The sequence below is a fragment of the Acanthochromis polyacanthus genome, chromosome 21, assembly GCF_021347895.1.
Source record: "Acanthochromis polyacanthus isolate Apoly-LR-REF ecotype Palm Island chromosome 21, KAUST_Apoly_ChrSc, whole genome shotgun sequence".
Classification (NCBI taxonomy): Eukaryota; Metazoa; Chordata; class Actinopteri; family Pomacentridae; genus Acanthochromis; species Acanthochromis polyacanthus.
In genome coordinates, this window is record NC_067133.1 from 20,210,329 (window position 1) to 20,231,514 (window position 21,186).

The 21,186-nt window shown below is 39.5% G+C and overlaps 2 protein-coding genes across 2 annotated transcripts in view; both read left to right on the plus strand.

The window, feature by feature from the left end:
• Positions 1-1,463: 1,463 nt before the first annotated feature.
• On the plus strand, positions 1,464-6,479 carry LOC110953934 (charged multivesicular body protein 6-like). Its single transcript, XM_022198165.2, has 8 exons — positions 1,464-1,688; positions 2,171-2,280; positions 2,484-2,571; positions 3,137-3,223; positions 3,622-3,687; positions 3,901-3,981; positions 5,924-5,999; positions 6,110-6,479. Exons 1-8 carry the CDS (start codon positions 1,623-1,625, stop codon positions 6,157-6,159), a joined length of 624 nt encoding a protein of 207 aa, XP_022053857.1. The 5' UTR covers positions 1,464-1,622; the 3' UTR covers positions 6,160-6,479.
• Positions 6,480-7,768: 1,289 nt separating this feature from the next.
• The window catches only part of baiap2a (BAR/IMD domain containing adaptor protein 2a), a 58,726-nt gene continuing 45,308 nt past the window's right edge, over positions 7,769-21,186 (plus strand). The window contains exon 1 of the mRNA XM_051941506.1: positions 7,769-8,033. Within this exon, the coding sequence (XP_051797466.1) occupies positions 7,962-8,033 (72 nt within the window). The 5' untranslated portion in view covers positions 7,769-7,961. The remainder of the gene's footprint in view (positions 8,034-21,186) is intronic.

The window sequence follows — 21,186 nt, forward strand, 5'->3', positions numbered from 1 at the left end:
AGTACACATATGCATCGTTGTAGAGAACCGTAATCTGACTGGACAGCCATGGATCAAAACAAAACTGTGCAAATCATAGTGTTTACTTTTTAGTAAGGAGATCTCTTTTTAAACCTTATCAGGTAAAACTAGCTTGAACCAGCTGCTTTTCCTTCTGTTCTTCCAGTTTATTTCATATTATCAATATTAATTGTATTTTAAAGGAGGGTGGAGAAATCACAATTCAATAAGTATCTTTTAAAAAGTTCATATCCGGGCTTTCAGAGTGGGTTTGCAAGGGAATAGACCTTATACCAGTGGGATAGAGATATTAAAGCAAACATACCAATTCATGTCAGCTTGTAATGTCTTCAGCATGTTGAAACACAAGGAAGCAGACAATAGCTATAGTTGGAGTCATTACAGGTGTGCAACACCGAGTACAGTATCGGTATCAAGTTTTCCTCTGGCCTCTAGGGCCTTCTTACAACAAAGACAACATAGAAAATACTAAATCAAAGCCTTCTCACTGGCTGTTAAAAAGTTGAGAATGGTGTAGACAAAGGGAGATAAAATCCACAATAAAATCAAACATTTAGAGCAACCTCAGTCAATAAGATGAATCCAAAATGACAGATCCACTCAAACAATAGCAGTATCAGTGTGTTGTATCTTCAAGCCTGTATTCTCTGAATTTTATATGTTGTATGATGCCATGAGAGGCTGACAAGCATTGGTGTGTTTTATTAATGTGTCTCGTCCACTAAAATAAAGATCTTTTACTTTTCAGACCCACTCTCAGTACCGAAAGCTGGATTTAAGCCATTTCCTTTGTTGTAATTCTTCTGCCCTTCTTTACTATTATTCCATAGCGATGAACACCAGTGGTTTGGCTCACACCAGCAGCGTTCCTGTCTGTTTTCTGCTTTAAAATGTGTTTTTTGTTGGACCTTTGTACTATGGGGCCAAGCTGTGTCTCAATCACAAAACATACAAACCTTCTTTCTTCATCTGATTATTATTATTATTATTATTATTATTATTATTATAAGGTGAAAATAAGAGACTTTTCAGAATATTTTTCCTACCTTAGTAACTTTACTAATATGAACTCATACAATGAGCAGATTTAGGTTGATTTATTATTCAGCTCTTATTCTGTGTCATCTCAAATATCTGTTCTGTGAAAGAAAGAAAGAGAAAGAAAGAAAGAAAGAAAGAAAGAAAGAAAGAAAGAAAGAAAGAACATTTGGTAAAGTTTGATCTCTGTCCAAGGTGCTGATCCTGCAAGGCACAAGTTATCAGCATTAACTTGATAGACAGGATTCATTTTCCATGCCTGTCATTTAAAAATAAATATTTGCAAATCTTTTTAAAATGATATTATGCGCTAAAATCCACATCAAATTATAACAGGACTGACTATATCAGGAAACTTTCCCCGAGTAGACGGAAGAAAGAAGTCGCTTCAGCTTCTCTGTCCCGCCTCGCTTGCCGTAGGAAACACGGAAAAACTGTGGACATGGTGTAGCCAGTAAGCCTGCTAGCCATTTTAGGCTGATTATTATTGTGACAAAATGTTCAGTAAAGAGTAACGTTTTGTATGCTGATGAAGGAGAATGTGGCGGGGATGTGGCTAAATAATGGGAAACGTCTTTGGGAGAAAGAGTCGACCTTCTCGTGTAACGGAGCAAGACAAAGCCGTCTTGGTGAGCTGATGGCGGCTGTTAGCAGCACCGTTACATGAACGCTCGGCTGGTGCTAGTTTGCTGGACCAAGTGGATTAACGCTAGCCGAGGTGCTAACAGTGCAATTGCATTTTACTGTCATTTGCGGTTCAACGAGACTCATTTGTTTGTACGAGCAAAACGTTGTCCAGCGTGTCTGTGAGTGTAAAATAGACTGTGTTCCTCGAAACAGCTATGTAATAAATACTACCTATATGTGTATTTGTTTTATTGTTTTGACACATTTTTGTTAGGTGATATTTCACCTTTAGCATTTTTAATCAGCATTATTGTAAAAAATTCTTCTCAGTACAAAAACATCTTTAGCAGGTAGTATTGTATTCGTGCTTTCCTTGTATTTTGCAAAATAGAATAGATGTAAAAAAAAAAAAAATCAGTTTAAATGCTCCATGTAACCTATATTGATCATTCTTAGTCATGTCTGACCTTGTTTCCCCCCCCAGCAACTGAAACAGCAGAGAGATAAGCTGAAGCAGTACCAAAAGAGAATCACTTTACAGCTGGAGAAAGAGCGACTTCTAGCAAAGCAGCTGCTCAAAGATGGCAAGAAACAGTATGTAGATGTTCAGATCTGAAACTATATCCATCAGCATGTAATTACACTACTATGAAACTGTAAAAAATACGAGGTTTACTTCCACTGGTTCTATGCTGTCATCTCTTACAGTGTTTTATTCTGTGTGCCATAGTGCACACAGTATTCGTACTGTACATGAAGCATGCTGTTTGTTATATTATGTTTTGCTTTTGTTGCAGGAAAGCACTGCTGCTTCTTAAGAAAAAGCGATATCAGGATCAGTTACTAGACAAGACTGAAAATCAGATTTCAAACCTGGAGCGCATGGTACGTTTTGTAGCATTGTTCTTTGATTGCCTTTTGATAAAATGATCATTACCGAGTAGCTACTATCACGCTTAGAGGAGGAGAAAGCAATCTCCCCATAGGCAATATATTGGGTTAAATATCTCCATCTGTAATAAGTTTCGCCAAAGGTGAACAACACTATGCCTCCTTACGAGTCAATATCCTATTCATACTTGATGCGTTTGTTGGGATCGACTACAGATATCGCAGTAAAATTAGCCTCGAGCCTTGCATTCATTCCAGAATAGTGATTTATGAGTCAGTGCTTTTTTTTGTTTGCAATACAGAAATGAGGTGTTCTAGAAAATTCAACCTAATCTAACCTGTAATCAAACAATGGTTTCTCTCTTTAAAAAAAATACAGTGATTAGTGTCCTGCTAATTTTATAAGTATAACATAATCAACCACTTTTTAGTTAATGATTAAAGAGAGATTTTAGCATAAAACTATTGCTATTCACCTGTAAATGTTTGCAACTTGGTTGTGTGTCATAAAAGCTTCATTTTCCAACTGAATTTGTAACATGCTAATATTTGTCAACAGGTTCAGGATATTGAGTTCATGCAAATTGAGATGAAAGTCATCGAGGGGCTTAAAGTTGGCAATGATTGTCTGAAGAGTATGCACGAGGTAGATATCTTTTTCTCCCCTGAATTTTCTGTTTAGAAACATCTCTTTTGCATTTGTTTTATTTGCAACCCTTTAAGCATTATATACATGAGTGTGTACTTCAACAATGTCAGACTTTCCACTGATAAGCATGCTTTCTTTAATGTGATCCTTGGGTGAAGAGTGAGCAGCAGAGAAAGCTTGCAGTTTCTGTTAGCGTAGCCGGGGCACATTGTTTGAAGATTAAAGGATTAAGAAGAAAAGCCTTGACTACAGCAATGTGACTGCTGCACATCCTTGGATACAGTGTATAGATCTTGCATTGAAAATTCACAAGCTAGCCAGAATATGTTGAAAACACTTTTCATCTAAAAATATATTTCTTCTGTAATGGGGGCTTTCTTCCTTGTTTGTGACAGATCATGTCAATAGAAGATGTGGAGAGAATCCTGGATGAGACGCAGGAATCGATTGAATATCAGAGGGTAAATGCTTCACTGATGCTAGTCAAACACACCTGTACAAAACTATTTCTACTTTTCTAATAACTGTTTTTTACTCTCAGCACTGTGTATATGCCTAATGTTAATTTGAATCTTACAAAAACTATGAAAACAAAGCTAAAAAAGATTAGAGGATACGGGCTGTTCAAAGTAGAATTTTAAAAGACATTCAATATTTTATTTTTTCACCTGCAGCAAATAGATGAAATGTTGGCTGGAGCCTTGACACAAGAGGATGAGGACGCTGTTTTAGCAGAGCTGGAAGCTATCACTCAGGTGGGTGTTAAGCTGCCTGTTCAGCCTTTATTAATATGGAGAGTGTTTGCAGAGCTCACATGTATAGTTCCTCACATTGATTCCTGGTGGTAATCACAGTCTATAACTGTCGGCCACTTAGCGCTTCCTCTGAAGCAGTGCTGTGGTTAAAGCTGTGATTCCTAATTGAGTCATGTGAGGATATCATTCCAAAGTTCTGGCTGCCATTTTGACCTTAGTTCTGTATAATATCTGTCACTTGAAGAGAAGAAACAATTCTAGTAAAATCTGCAGAATTTTGAAGCAAAACACAGCATAGATTGTGATCTATTAACAGGCTGTAATTTAAACCACTGTGGTTGATTCATAGTGATTATACTCTCCGGAGATTCCTCTTCTTTTGTGATGTAATTGTTATTCCAAATGATGACACATACTCTCAAGTCTGTCAAATTACAGAAATTACTATGCTTCACAGTTAAACACAGACTTCTAGGGCTGGATTTTACCCACTGATACAAATAAAATTCAAAGACTGTATTGCAGTGGAAGGATTTGTATCTGCAATAAAATAAGATGTCAGAATAAATCTGCTGTCAGGACAATCTGACAGGAGGAAAAGCAGCTAATTTTTCCATCAAACAGTTCATTAGCAAATATTTTGGATGTGCAGTCAAACCAGAGTTAAATAGATATTCTGTCCTTGTATTTAAGTAATGCATTACGTATTACTTATTACTTTTTAAAAAGACAAGTTCAGTACTGTATTCATTTACTTCATGTACAAAGTAATTTGTTGCACTACTTGGAACATTACTTTTGCTTTTTTCCCAACATGGCTTGAGATAAATTGTTATGCAATTGCCACTTAAGAATATAATGTTAAACCTTCCATGCGTCCACCTAGCAGCACAAATCCGTATCTTAATGATACTATACTAGTATCATACTTCAGGTCCTTCTTTTATGCTCTTCAATAAAGTATTCCACAAAACAAACAGAAAAAATGATGAAAACCAGATCAAAGATCACTGCAGGGAAAGAAGTTTTGCGGCAACATCAAGGCTTAGTTGCAAAATATAAAAATAAAAATAGTATTCTAGTGAAATCATTACATAGGTGAGGTACAGACAGTTGCAATGTGATTACAGTAATACCCACACTGCCTATGAATAGACACGCATGCACACACACACACTATATATATGTATACACAGCGCCCTCCGTAATTATTGGCACCCCTGGTTAAGATGTGTTGAAAGCCTTAAAATAAATTCAATTTTTATTGCAGAAGCATACTCTCAAACTGAAAACTGTAGAAAAAAAATAATCATAGGAGAAGATAAGATGCTTATGTATGATTTTTTTTTTTCCCCTAGTGAATAAATGCACTTGAATTAAAGGTTGGATTTTCCTCTTTTTTCATTGTGGTCCTATATTATTTAGAAAAAAAATGAATTTATTAGAAGCTAAAGAACTCATCTTTACCAGGGGTGCCAGTAATTATGGAAGGCGCTGTATACACACACACACACACACACACACACACACACACACACACACACACACACACACACACACACACACACACTATTGTTCAAATGTTTCGGGTCACGCACACAGACAATTTCATGTTTTCCATGAAAAACTCACACTTTTATTCATGCGCTAACATAAATGAGTGTGTGTGTATGTATATATATGTAAAGTGACCTCAAACAGGCAAATAGGAACTTCTGAAATGCGGTATGTGTGCTTTGTTCGATGATACCTCTGTGTTAATCCAATTGTCTTCGAGCCGTTGAATTACTTTTCCAAGCACTCCCTGCACCCTGAAGCTTGCGTCACCCACTTTTAAGGAACTCAATATGTGCTTTCAGCTAAGATGGATAACTAAGTATATTTGTGCATCTCTAGCTGGCGTGTCTAGTCTCTGTTTTAACTATCACTTCTCCTGAAACAGGGAGAAGATGTAGCACTTCCAGAGGTCCCCACTGAGCCAATACCAGAGGTCCCTGAAGCGGCTACAGCGGAACCAGGTAGAGCTTATCTTTTGATTTCACACCACAAAGCGTTCCTTACACAACTGACAAATTTGTAATTGATGGCAGACTGATTGTTTGTTTTAATTCAATTTTGTGTTTTCTAGACAGGAGAGAAGCAAAGAACAAGCCAGACAGAGAGATGTTGGCAGCCTAACAGATTGAATTGGTGGTTGATATCCAGCGTTGAGCTGCAAATAAATAGAGTAGGATCTGTTTGCTCTGAGTTTCGGTATGTGAGGGTGGGCTCTGCGTACAGGAGTGCATTTTCAAGCGTTTTACAGGATCAGCATGGTCTGCACTCTGGTTCACTGCTCCCCTGAAGTAACTACATGAAGTGAAATGTCTGTGTCTGATTTGGATTAGCAAAGCAATGTTACATTGTAGCGGTTATTGTAGAAAAACAGGGTGAATTTTTAGATGTTTTACACATTAATTTCAGCTGTTTTACATATTAAATTGAGCTGTGGAAACAAATGATGTCTTGGCTTTTATTCTGCAAACTGACTAACTTTACATTTTTTGTGATTGTGTTAAAATGGCAAATCTTCTGTGGTTTAGATACATTGGAGAATTTTTTCAAATTGTGTGACAATCTTTCTCCAGAAGAGGGCACTCCCAGCTAGTTTTTTGACACCACAAAACGGGTGTCTTCATTCACATTGCATCAGTAAAGTGTGTGTGTGTTCATGTTGCTGTTATGTGGGAGATGTTTAGACAAGAAAGCCAATATACTATTTACAATCCTACACTAAGTAGGCACCGAGACACTAATTAGTACGTACAGTGAGGCTAACGCAAATTATCCTCTGGGAAAAAAACATCACCCGTGGTGTTTCTGAAAACAGTCGGAATATGACTCTAACAGCCCCAAGTAATAGTTATATACTTAAATTGGTGTTTTGTAAAGAGCAAAGTGACTCCTTGCTTGCAGCTGTACTACACACTATTATACTGGTTCCTTGGATGACAACAGCTAGTTACACAATGGCTTTAATAGACAAGCAACAGTTAAAATGTACCACACTGATACCGTATTTACAGGTGGAGATAGTACACTGGGGGCCAAGTTCCTGTAAATGTGTCTATTTGGCTGGATTGCTTTCACTGAGAGCAGCCATTCTTTGTCCAAATGATGCATGAGGAAATAAAACTAGACATGTTTCCTTTCCTGATTCACAAGGGATCCTTCGCTCTCAAGACAAAATGGACCTATTGCTTTTGGTGGCTTCACTTAATAGGAAAATAACGTGTCCTGGAAAAAAAAAAAAACAGACACTGGAAGTCATAATAGAAATAAGCACATATATACTGATGTATAGGAAAGAACAACATTTAGATATTAGATTAGATTCTAGAAGAGCAAATTTACCTCAGTATGTTGGAGGAATGGTGGTGCTCAATGGGTAGAGAGATGTAGGGGGGAGGCACCAAATCTGCACTTTGATAAGATGGTGATGCATTCAAATGCTGCAGGAAAAAATACTTGCAAGTGGTGAACAGAATGGAAGAGATAAATCATATTTCTGGCATTTTTTTGTGATATTTCCCGGGCGTACCAGTGTTATTACTTTTGTGATTTTGTTATGTTATTATGATATATTTTGGTCATTTTTAGCCTTCATGAATTCCTCCCGTTCAGCTTATCACCACTACATCATAAATGTGTGAGCAATATCGATACCCCTATTTGCTTGTTGGCTTACTTTATTTGTTGACGCTACAGCGTGAGGGATGATCAAAACTACAGAGCTCCGGAGCAGTCCGTGAAGGCATCAGCGGACTGTCAGTCGTGGAGTGGGAAGGTGTGTTTAGTTAGTGGGTTTCGGGAGCACAGCGTCACTCTCACAGCCGCGGTCTTCGCTTTTTGTTACCTCCAACTCGTGTATTTACCTGTCCCCTCTTTCCACCCTATTTTATTTTTTTTACGCGGATACTGGTTTCGAGGAAAAAACGTTTATGGTCCTGGCTGAAGATTTCACCATGTCTCGCACTGACGAGGTTCACCGCTTGACGGAAAATGTCTATAAGGTAAGGTTGAACTAATTAATAAAGTTTGCAGATAAAGGCAGTGATGGGATTCCAGCTGTCAGACACTCTTAGAGAAACCACAGTGATTAAAAAAAGACAAATAAATCGATGAAATAAAACATATGGATGATTTGAATCCATCTGTTTCTCGTTCTCTCTTTAAAAATGATTTTTTTCTTAATCTTTTTACAAAAACAGGCACAGTTGCTTGTTTTTTCCCCCTTTTTTTAATCAGAAATGCTCTGTCTTCCACCTCCACACAATTCTACGCTGCACCAGGTTTGATTTGCCTTAGGCATCACCTTTCGGCTAAAATTCCCCTTGCAAAAAAATAAAATCGAAGTCACTCGTTCAGTGTGTTCCTTCCTGCCTATTGTACTAATAGTCCACCTACAACACTGATAGTAGGCTCTTCCTGGGATACCAGTGGGCTCATACAGCCCAGTTTGCTCACATAGGAACATACTGCATTCCAGAAGTCAGTGTTTGACTGGCAGAGACGGTTGAGCTCCCTGTTGCAACAAGTAAACATTTGCCCCATAGGGACTTTCAAACCTGTTCTTCATAAAAGTACCCGTGTGAACTCTGCATGCAATTGTTAGACTAATCCACAATTCTTAAAAGAAACATTCTTAGTTTTAAAAAAGCACAAAAAACAAGAGTAGATTATTTTGACTATTAGCCAATTTATTTGATTGATTTTATCTGTTCAATAGCAGAAAATGGAATTAAAAAGAAAGTCAAAACCTAAACGTATTCAGTCACACCCAATGTGAGGAGAGTGTGGAAATTCGTCATCTATCACCTAACAGTGCCTACCATTGTTTGTTGATACACGACTGCAATGTTCATTTGATTATGAAAGTGGCTGATGAATAATTTGATGTAGTCAGCCAATCCATTAATCATCTGGTCGTTTTAGCACTAATTGCTGTATAATTAAGTAAAACTCTTTGCAGACTTTGTGCGTCCCTTTTGTTGCCATGTTTTAAAAGTTGCAGCCATTAATGGAAGGTTACCAAAGCTTCTTGTCACCAGGCTTCTGCATTAAGGTAATGTCAGGTTTCTGTTGCAGTTCCAGGTGGTCTGTTTCAGTATGTCTTATTATTTTGCATGTGATAACTTGGAATTTACTTCTGCCCCCACACCTTTAACCAGCAGTAACCAGAAATCAACTATTAAGTTGAGTTAAGCTGCTGTTTCTACTATATGAAATCCAACAGGAGGTCAAATGAGCAGATTGGTGTTTTGTTTTTTTTTTGTTTTTTTAAAGGAAGCAAATGTCTCTGCACTAAACTGGTCACACAGCCCAGAGTGTGTCCTCATTGTCATGCATTGTCAGGAAGTGTTTACACCTCCTAATGTGGGTTAATCAACATGGACACATTGTAGGTGTCTGGATCTTGAACCCCTCGCCTCTTTCTGTAGATGGTGTTCATTCGAGTCCAGTGTTGCGGCTCTTTCTCTGGGGATGAAGGCGCCCCGTCAGAGCCCTGACAGCCAGCACTGGTGATGGGCAGTGGAGCAGAGACACCGAGTCCCTCTTCCACACTGGGGATCTGACCCAAAAGCTAGGAGGTCAGAGAGAGTGTCATGTATAGTCGCTGCTTATTTGGCATTCGTCATGCTTTCCTCACCAACCCTACAGCGTGAAAGCAAGTTTCTTGGTGCGCTTTTAATATTTAAAGAGAAAGCCTCAGCTGCTTGACTTAACTGTTTCTCAGCGTTGAAAAGCATCAGTTGTTAGGTGTGTATACCAAAGCTACGACCACTAATTGAGTAGTTGGTTGGAAATTAATCATCAACTATTTTTAAAAATCCCTAACTATTTACTGATTCTGTTGTATAATATTGTACAACAGCCTTTGAGTGTTGAATAGTGCTGCACTGGTTACTTGATTAATTGATTAGTTGTGTGCTAATACAATGATTTTCAGCTATTTTGATGATTCATTAAGCGGTTTGAGTAAGTTTTGAAGAAAAAGTCTTAAATTCTCTGATTTCAGCTTCGTTAATGTGAATTCTTCAGAGGTTTTTTTCACTCTTCTGTAATAGTAAACTGTAGTACACTAAATATCTTTTAGTTGTGCATAAAATAAGACATCCGAGGACATCATTTTGGGCTTCGGAAAACAATGATCTACTTTTTTCAGAATTTTGGGATTTTTTTGAGCGAACCAGTTAATCGACTAAGGAAATAACTGGCAGATTAAGTGACAATTAAAATGACTGTTAGGTGCAGCCCTCATGTTGAACTTGTTGTGGAATAAAGTATTTTTCACCGTTTTATGATGTTTTATGCACTCAACTCTTCATTGATAAAGCAAGAAAATGATCTACAGTTCGGTCAGTGATGAAAATAGCAATAATAACAAGGTTTTGTCCTCAAAACAATGATTTTTAAAAATCGGCTGTAGGGATATGTGGTAATCAGTATGTTCAGGCAATCTGCTGGTATTAGTTTAGTTGCAGAATGACATAGTGTCTGAGATTGAAATGCAGACTGTCAGCTTTAATTTCATGGGACTGTCTGCTTCACTGAGGGAACAGTGGAGCTGGAGTTGTTGGATTAAAATAAAATAAAAACTAAATTGAACTAAACTGACAATATGTCTGATTTCCCCACATAATTAGTGGGAGAGACAGCAGGGCACAGAGATGTGATAATTCGTACTGGAGTGAAGAGTAAAATCAATATTGATCCCTCTTATCTTCACAGTACAGATTTTTACCTTCTTTATTGCACTAATTGTTTGTACTGATTGGTTGTCGAGAGTTCCATACACTTCTAAGTGTTGGAAACACTCCAGCCGCCAGTTTTTGTGAGCAAAATAATTGCTTTAACTTCCACAACCATGTCTGGCCGCCAGTGCCCTGCCTATTGCTCAGCTCCATACACATTCAAAGGCCCCCGTAGACAGTAATTGTGTTTGTCTGCTTTGTATGCAATCAAAAGTCTCCCGAGGAAGAGGAGATGTAAAAACATACGGCGGCTGTAAAGGCATTGCAGGCAGCAGCTGGGCAGATACTGAGTAATCGCAGGGGAGAAGAGCGGGGTAACTGCACTGTTGTGACTCATGTTAGCCCAGTTGAGTGTGTGTGTTTAACAGGGCTGGAACTGTAGACACAGTGAGGGCGAGACTGGAGGTTCTGAATCTCACCGTGAGGGTTGTTCCTTTTGGTAAAGGCCAGGGGCACTCCTTAGTTCTCCGAGATGGCTTTATCTTAACCAACAGGGGAGTCAACCCTGTAAACCCAGCAATCTCTGCATGATGCTCCATGACTCACTCCAGATTTCCTCCCTCACATAGACAGGCAGTTCCAGACGTGGCGATTGGCATCCAGTCATTCCCGTGCTGACATGGTGAGACAGATACTTAAGACCGAGGGTGCTTGCGTGTTTGCGAGTGTTTGTCTGCACCACTGTCATCTCCACCAGCTGGCCGTGTCACTGGGTGTCTGAGAAAGGTGATGCCCGAGGTCAAGCCTCTTAGCATGTCGATGGATGAAGTCTGAGCACTGACCAGGCTGGGGCTGGGGGGAGGACGAGTCGAAGTGAGCAAACAGATTAACCGGACTAGAAGCTAAAGAAGAGTAGGCCTATGTGTTAGTAAGAATATGATAAGAGTAGTGGATGTTGAATGTTATGTGGAAGCAAAGTGAGCGTGCACACCCTCTAGAACAACGGAACTTTTTGCATGTTTTTGTCGTAGGATGTGTTGTGTGCCCAGTACATGTGGTGCAGGTTTTGAACACACCCTGGCAGGTAAAGGAGCAGAAGGGTGTGGCTCATCTCTACCAGCCCTCAGGACAGCGCTCATTTTCCCATGCAACACCACTCCCTAATTGTCAACACAGCCATTTTCTCAAATGGCTGCTGTGAATACCGCAAAATAGCTATTTGATATTAACCAGATCAAGTGTGATTTGCTATACACGCTTGTTATAAGAGCTTCATTGGGGCCACAAGTCCCATGGTGCTGCTGCAGTATACCGTTTGATAAAAAAGCCTTCATCTCAGATACAGTCTCTCTGCCTAAAAGACATCTTGTTATATAATAGGTTTCTCTCTCAGTTGCAATATTGTCGTGACATTCGCTCAAACGAATGATATTCTGATGATGATGATAAGAGAACTACAGTTTCTACCACAATCTCATGTGGGAGATCTGAACAGGTGGTCTCTTAGCAACAACGTGCCATTATTCTTATGTGTTTCTGTCATATCATTGTGCTAAAAGACTTGCAGTTGGTGAAGGGCTACAGAAGGCGAGTGAGAGGGAGGAAAAGCAGTAGAGAGGGAGGTTATGTCATTTTTTTTTTTTTTGCAGACATGCACATGTTTATTTCAGAAATGGATTAAAAGGGAATGTGGAACTGATGAAAGGGCTTCATAAAACCCCCAGAAAGGGTCCAGTGTAAACTAACCTTGTTTGCTGTATACAGAGTGCTCTGTGCTGTCCCCATGGTCTTCCATTAAGAAGTTGGCTAGAGTCACTTGAATGAAGATGTCATCCATTTCTTTTTTTTTAACATTTTTTTCTTGCTGTAGATCACATCAGGCGCCAGTCGCCTTTATAATATGCGATTTAAAGGAGTTTAAAATGACTTCAGCTCCTGAACATCTGCCTCCAGAATATAGTGTTTCAACAAGTTTATGCCTGCTGGTGCCTGAGGCCTTGAAAAGATTGCATTATGCACTGCAGGAGATATCATAACATTCATTGCCTGTGGAACAGCAGATTTGTTCCCTGTGCCTTTGACTGCGATGCAGAAAGAGGACTATTGCTCCACACACCCACCTTCTCTGCACGTCTGGGGGCGGATGGTTTAGAGACATTCTCTCTTTTCTTTTACTCATCATTGCTTTTTCAAGGATAGAGACTGGAGATGCTCAGCGCTAAATCCAAGGCTACACTGTATTGACTGCAAAGAAGCTTCACAGCTGTCACTAAGAGAGGGTTGATTTGAAGTCACCTTGTTAGCCTGGCTGTTGTCTAAAATGTCACTTGTATGTAACAAAAACAACATACATAATAACATATGCTGATCTTCTTTGTGCTGTAAAAAAACAACAAAAAACATCAAAATACTTTTTTTTTTGGAGGAGATGGAGATGAAGAGAAAGAAAATAGATGGAGACATTCCACATCCTTGTTGAAATAGTCCCTAATTACTGTGGAGGGTGAAGCTGTAATTACACAGACTGAATAAGACACAGACGCAGGGACAGAAATTTTCAGTTAGTACTGTGGCAGTGACAATGGCCTCACATTTATGGGTCGTAGGCTACAGTTAACATGCCTGTGGCTACTGTTACTGTATGTGTCTGTGGTAGATGTTCAGCTGCTACTTTAAGTAGCACTGGCCACACTACACCCACCAGGCTAGCTAAGCAGGCAGTCATAGTGGTCCTCTGAGCCCCAAACCAGTCATACTATTGTACAGCAAGTAGGTAACTCTGCATGCATACCCATGGGTTTGAATGCTCCTTTTAGTGAGAACAGTTCCTTTGGGAAACTTTGCCATTGGGATGTAAAGTGACTAATTCTGCACGCTCTCCACTATGGCACTCCATATTTTCGGTTTGTTTATTCATAATTTCACTATGCATTTTTACATATCCTTTTTAAGTGTTAGCACACTCTTTCCTCCATCTTACAATTCATGTAATTAATGGCTGAGGAATTCCACTAGTTAAAAAGACAGCCACTGTGAGCTACAGAAATAGGACATGTAAACACATTTTTAGTTGCCATTTGTTAGAAACATGGCTTTCAGTCTGTTTTGGACTGTGGTGAAATGTTTCAAGGTTGAGGTCAGCATTGTGACCCTCACTCAGAACATCCATAATTTATAGAAACCCTTCCTCGAAGTTTTGAAACCACCATGCAAAAATACAGATTTTCTGATCAAGTAACCCAAATATAAATAAAGCTTCATTGAATGTGATGTTTCATTTGATTTGATGGCCATTTGGAGGAATAGCAGTGCTATTTTTGAAGGTTTGAAATCGTGTTTTTAATAAACTTTAGAGAAGTGTATCCTTTTCCTCCACAAAAAAAAGCAGTGGATCTTTTGCTGGTCAAAGGACGAGAGCCAGCAAATAAGACTGGGTCTTTGTTGCTGTGGTAACCAGCGTCTGTATTGAGTTAGTTTAGTGCCTGATGCTGAGATAGATGGAGAGGAGGGGGTCACACTGGCTGCACATGACAGCAAAGCAAACAAACACAGTAAATAGTTGGTCTCTGGTGAGCAAATGATTTGTTGTGCAGTGGCAGCAGAAGGGACTCTGCACTGCAAAGGTGGAGAAAGGACAAAGGACCTGTTTGAGAGGTGACTTTGTTTTTCCTCCTCCACCTGAGACCCCTTGGAGACAATTATGGGGCCAAACACAGTCATCAGGTCTCCCTGCTGGTCTATCTGCCTAGTCAAGATGTGATTGATTCTGCCAGAGTTGTGCCGTTTGGCAGTTGCTATTTCATTTGCAAAAGCAAAAGGCATAATAATATGTATGTATGCTGGTGACTAACATTTACAATGAGAGGTGCTGCCAACACGACAAACCACAGTAAAATGCTTTGTTTTTGATGTGTGGCTGACGCTGATTACAGATAAAGCTGATTTACAAGTTAATGAAAGATTTTTGCAATTAATAAACCAGGAACCCACAGACAAATGCTCCTTTATACTCTCTTATGACAAACATTCCTGAGAGCAAAGTGTGTGTTTGCATAACAGAGAAGGAGCATGGACGTGGACAACATTAGTATGAGATGATTCACGATTTATGGGGATAGAATGCATCCTTTTGTAACAGTTGAGTTTCCATGATTAACACACTGTAGCTTTTCTCTGACAATATGACTTAGTGTTAATGACTGTTCATATTGGAAACAGCAACATATTTAGTAAAAGTGCAGGAGAGCACACACACTTGGATGTCTTGATTTGCTTGCAGAGTATTTTTTAACATGAGGTCTTTGGTAACAACTCAAAAAATCTAGCAGTCTCTCTGCGTGATATACTGGACATAGAGATCGCCAGAGGTCATGTTTCCATCCCCCACATCCACAGTGCAGAGAAATAATTCTCATTAACTTATTTATTCAGGTCAGGCAGACATAAAACCTCCCCCTCCAGATCCCAGCAGAAAACTGGAATAATTAATTTAGGCACTACACATTTGGTTATAAAATAAATTTTAGAAAATGTCCCTTGCCCAACACAGCAGCTACATTATCTGTAGCATATGAGCAAGTGCTAAAACTGTCAGTATTTGTTGCATCAACGAACAAAGAATTGCCTCACACACTGTGAAGTTATAGGAAAAATGTACTTGTTCCATTCAATATGGATGCCTGTCTGCGCTTGACATGACTGATGTACAGTGATGTATTCTGTACACTGCAGTAACAAAAGAGCACGAGAACTGTTCTCCAAGTGAACAAAGTCTTCTCCCTGCTCACAATGTTGAAAAGTTTGCTCCCTTCAACAAAACTTGGAGAGGACACGGATATTCACATGGTATTCTCAGATTTGATGTTCTCCTTGGCTTCAGCTGAAAGCACATGCTGTGCCTACTGCAGTATTAGTAAGGCTTTAGGTATGCGAGAAGGACACAACTGCCTCATGGCATCCACTCAAACCTGGACTTTGCTCTGAAATGAGCACGTGATTGTGTGTGGTTTTCTGTATGGATGTGTGTACTTTACAAAGTTCTCTGACTTGTCTTTCAACTGCGTTGCAGAAATAAGTTGCTGTGTTGCCATCACTTGTATAGTATGATTCTTTGCACTCCTTGTATTCCACATACAGCTGATGTATTTTTGATAACTGATGAAAAAATGCTGCAAAGCTGCAAGGAACTGATATGAATCTGTAAATTGTCTGATTAAAAAGAACTTTGTCGCCATCCCTTTTGAGGATATGAGAGTCAGGTCAAAATAGTGACTTGTGTTTATTTTTGAGCCTGATGTTTAAAGTGAATAGGCTTTCTTCTGGTGAAACATTAAAATGTTTGGAATCAAACCTCCTAAAGTAGGTGTTGTCTTTCCAACATGACAAGCAAGCTACGACGAGTTGTGATCCGTCTTTCTACTGAACTGACTCATTTTGGAAAACCCATAATGACAGAAATAAATGAATGTAAAGTTAGACCCAGGAGAATCTTTGTCAAAATGCCCAGATAGTGTTCACATACAGCAGAACCACTGTCTGCTTTTTCAGTTCTTAAAAGGTTACAAAGGATGATCATACACTATATTTTCTGCATTGCATTTAATACATAGACCAATAAACTGCATAATTAATATTGATAGCCTGGTGGATGCTAGATTTCTGGGACTGATAATAATTTTAGGGAGTAGGAAATTCTACAGTATCAATATAACAGCCAATGTTGTTTATATCTTCGAGTTATAGTAACAAATGAAAATGATAGGGTTCTTGTTTGTTCACTTTCCAGTAGTATATGTCACAAACTAGCTAGCAACTTACTATAAAGACAAAACTTGACTCCACACCACCATCTGCTCAGCTGTGATGCATGTCCTGCTACATGTGCTACAGGCAGTGCTGAGAATATCAAAAACAATGGAGTCCGAGCTGCTTTGCTGCACTAAATACCAGATGAAACAATTTCTAAATTGCTTAAGCATCTTTTTCTGTACTACATTCTGTAAAAGAAAAGTTTTCAGGTTAGTCAGCATACGTCAAGACTAACACGAGCAAATATATATACTAGTATATGCAAAACCAATACTGATGAATATACACTAGTTGGGCTCCAGTAAATAATGTTTGTTTTCTGTTGTTGAGAGGTTTTCCTATGCTCTCTGTCCTTCAATCCCATAATTTTCCTGTTATGAAGCTATCATGTGTATCCCATTGTTTATATTGTTAATCCATGTACAACCGCTGATATTTCCAACATGATATTGAAGGTTAATTTAATCGGTGTGTCTGCTATTGACATTCCAGTATGAAAGGTACTAGGACAGCAACTACATTAAAGCTGGAGAGTAGCAATGTTTTAATGTGATTCTGGGAAGTCTGAGATTTGATTGTATTATTATCTTCACCACACAGTTCTTATCTGTATGAAGTCAGTTTTTCAATCTGCTGCAGGACTAAGAACTGTAAAACTCTGTTAATCTAATCTGCAAAGTCATGCACTGGTCAGGCATGTTAAGATAATCAGATTTTCTCCAATCTAAGATTTAAGCTCTCTATATACAACATTAGTGTAACTGTACATTGATTTCTGTGGTAATGTGGATGGCATGCATGTATAGACAAACTGCAGTTATTTTGTATGGGAAGATTTTCAAATCCCCTAATCTACTCTTTGTAATAAATACAGAGCAATGAATCTGCATTAACATGCAGAGCATCCCTGAGGTCGAACTAAGTGGCATTGATTTTAGTGACATTTAATTGTAGTTAATGTCTTGGGTACACATTTACATATTGCAAAGAAAACTTTAAAAGTTAAGCTTTTACAAAGTTTTAGACTGGATTGTGCTTGCTTGTTTTTTTTTCCCAGAAAGTATTCCACTAGTTTAAACTGTTAACATTACATTATAATACAAGAAAGGCACTCGGAGAGCGCAGTACTCCACTAAACCTGCTCAGTCATTGTATGATTTCCGACAGATGAAATCTTAAAAAACATTCATGGTCTGCAGTAGGCTTGGGCGGTATCCAAATTTTGATACCGTCAAACTTCCTTCACATTTTACCGGGGTATAGAGTTCCGGAATAGACGTCATACTGCGATGGATTATGGGATGCGCCCGCCATGTTTGTGGCCTGAAAACAACCGCATCATCTGGTGTAGTACATCGTTTTCGTTTAAAAAAGGACCGAAACAGAGGCAAATGCGCTATTATCTACTGGGAAAAACTGAACAACGAAGCGAAGCAAAGATATATGGAGAAAATAGGATAATTTGATGGGATATATCCGTACGAGCACAAAAGCCAGTCCAGTGACAAGCAAACGAGAGGGACTGACAGATGTTTAGCTACCATACTGGGCTAAGGATATCATGATTGACAGGCAGAAACAAGAATAAAAAGGCAACTCACCCTTATGGAAATGCCTGGAACAAACTAACATCCTCTTGGGAATATTGCCGAAAGAGATTAACTTTAGTTTAATGGCAGCAATCCAAGCCATTCAGCGTCTTTTTGTCATTTCAGAGATGTCGCTCCCCTGATGTCTTTTCCAAGCGGGAAAACCTAAATATTTTAGCCCGCTGGTCAATTTTCTCCCAGACCAGTGGTGAGACTTACTGTCACAACCGACCACACAACATCTGCGCCCCATTGTTGCTGATGACCAGAAATTTTGCATGCTAAAAACATGTAAAAATGTGTAGGTTTTAATGAGGCCGCTAGTGAGCAGGCCACAAATCCCAAGATGCTTTGCGACGTGACGTCACAATCCCGAACTCTATAACGTATTACCGTGACTATTACTGTTACTGGCTTGTGCCTTCACGTTCGGAAATTGAATACTTGCAGCAGTGAGTGGGTGGTTGATTCGGAGATGTGTCCTTAGGTTAGAGGTGTTTCCATCTCTTGCGATCACCTTTTCATTGCAGAATTTACAAATTGCTTCACCAGTATTTACCGGCTCTCCTTTCTCGTTTGCCTGGAACCCGAAATACTCCCAAACTGCAGAAGTTGTGTTCTTTTTTGACACCAAGTCACTCCGTGCGGGATCTGCCACCCCCCCCCCCTGTCACGTGACAACGTCACGTTCATAAACTTTATGAAAAGTCTCCAAAAGTAGGCTAAAACATAACTGTTTAAGTAAAACTGAAAATTCAACCACACATAAGTGCTACTGGACAGAGAATCAATTTCAGGCATTAAATGACTTTTATTTAATATTTAATCCTTATGTTAACCTTTCCTGCTGAGCTCCCGACTGTGGTCAGGAAGCCCAGGGAAGGACAGTTCTCCAAGGCCGAAGTTACTGTTGTTACAGCAGTCGTAGAAGAAGGGATGTGATTTTTCCGCGAATTCGCGGAATTCCGCTTTTTTCAGGAAGGGGAATTTACCGCGGATTTCCGCCGATTTCATTTATTTGAACGCCAATTTCACAAGTTTGAACACTTTATTGTCGCTGATACTCCCGCGCGATGGTAACGACGTTAACGATAGCTTGTTAACAACGATTGTAAACGGCCCCCCCCAACAACTTTCCGCTAGAATCAGAACTTGCTGATCCCATCCCTGTAGAAGGCAAAGACACAGGAGCACTTCCTTTTCAAATCAAATAGTTAATTTAGACTGTTGTGTGACCATACATTGTACTTTTTGTTGCACATTGTTAAGGCTTACTTGGCCAACACAGGGTTTCCCCTTAAGAGGCTGATTCACTGAGGTGGTGAGACACCTACAGCCGGACATATCCAGTCTTGATCCAGTATTCCTCATCATTCAGATGGGTCAACTAGACAGGAGATTATCCTGCAGCCTGACTATTTTCTCTCAGCACAGTAATTAGTTTAGGTCACCCTTGTCCCCAAGCTTATTGGGATCCCATCCTAAACTCACCATGCTCCTTATTATGAAAGAAAAGACTAACTGTGTTGTGGCCAGAAGTCAATCCACACATTATCCCCTTTCTTTACATTCCTCCCTGATTACATCATTAGGCTTAGCTGCCTCTATTTGCTTTCACCACATGACAGCCCCTGCAGTCCACACAAGTACAGTCCTTAGTGATTTTAGTGTTTATCGGATCCTGGGCATTTTTAGGCCTGTGGCAAGTTGCTGTGTAGGAGAGGGAGCGAGGAGGAAGGAGCGAGAAGGAACAGATGATGGCATTCTGGCTTCTGATTGCATGCGATTCCCCCTGGTTCTAATCAGCTGGTGTTACTTTCAAATTGCCCCCTTTGCATGTCATTACTATGTTTGCGTGCGTAGGTGTAAGTGTGTGATAGAGGAGAACAGAATGAGCAGAGATGGATGAATATGCTGTAATTTAAATCTGCTGTCTACTTCAGATAAACTGGCCTTGTTTCAATCACTGCTTGCTTCCATGTTGTGGAGAAATTCATTTGGTCAGGGCACTGGGAGAAATCATATTGACCTGCTTGATAATGTTTACCTTTATCAACTCCCTTTATGCTTGTGCTCCAGAATTCTTTATGTTCTCCCTGTCTCATCTCATAGCACAAATTTGTGTCTCACAGATTTGATTCATTTTGCAGGAGACATTGCACTGCCCTCTCTTAGTTGTCTGCTTTAATTTTTGCCCTGAGTGCTGATAATGAAATCATTCGGTCCCCATGTAGGCAGTGGAAAAATGGACAGACTCTCCTTCTTAGGGAAGAAGAAATACTCTCCAGGCCTGACTTATTTCTTATTTTATTAAGTCTTTAATTAAAACATGATATAGAGAGTGGTTGAATGTGGAGTCATCACGGTACATGAATAAATACTTTTGTTCACAATTCTTAGAGTTCCCATGTTTGCAATTTTCTTCTCTCTCTCTCTCTCTCTCTCTCTCTCTCTCTCTCTCTCTCTCTCTCTCTCTCTCTCTCCCCCTCTCCATGTCACACAACCTTAAGTGTCTCCTGGCCCCATTTCCCAATTAGCTGCCACAATTAGGGTAACAATGTAGTACAAGAGAACTGGGATGACAAATTTAGCAACAATGTGAAGAGACGAAGAAAGAAACTCCCTCACTGTACTTTTTTTCCCTGTCTACTTCCCCTTAACTGCATGCCATTTAAAAGGCACTGCAGTTTTCTGTCTCTTATATAATAAATCAGCAGAAAATCATGTGATTCCTTATGTCGAGCTGTTCTATAGCTTCCTGCATTGTTGTGTGTGTTTACTTAGTGGCAGTGGGTCAGTGAGTGTACGTGTGTGTTCAGAATGTGCACAAAAGGCAGCAAGGCTTGTGTCAGCTACCTTTGGCCTCTTCAGTGGGAGAGTGTGCTGTAATGATGCTGCACCGGGTCTTGCTTTTTTTTTTATGTAATCCTCCTACCAGTTTGAAACACTACCACTCGTTATTACAAACCCTTTTATTAATGTAGGTGTGAGTACACGTGCACACACGAAATACGCACGTTCATGTGACCTTATCCACATCAATGAGATGCGCCTCACATTAGAATCAAGCAGTG

Bases quoted from the DNA above. Each gene is read 5' to 3' on its own strand.
- LOC110953934 (XM_022198165.2), top strand. From the start codon at position 1,623: ATGGGAAACGTCTTTGGGAGAAAGAGTCGACCTTCTCGTGTAACGGAG. The intron at 1,689-2,170 runs GTGAGCTGATGG...TTCCCCCCCCAG, and splicing joins AGCAAGACAAAGCCGTCTTG to CAACTGAAACAGCAGAGAGA. The intron at 2,572-3,136 runs GTACGTTTTGTA...ATTTGTCAACAG, and splicing joins TTTCAAACCTGGAGCGCATG to GTTCAGGATATTGAGTTCAT.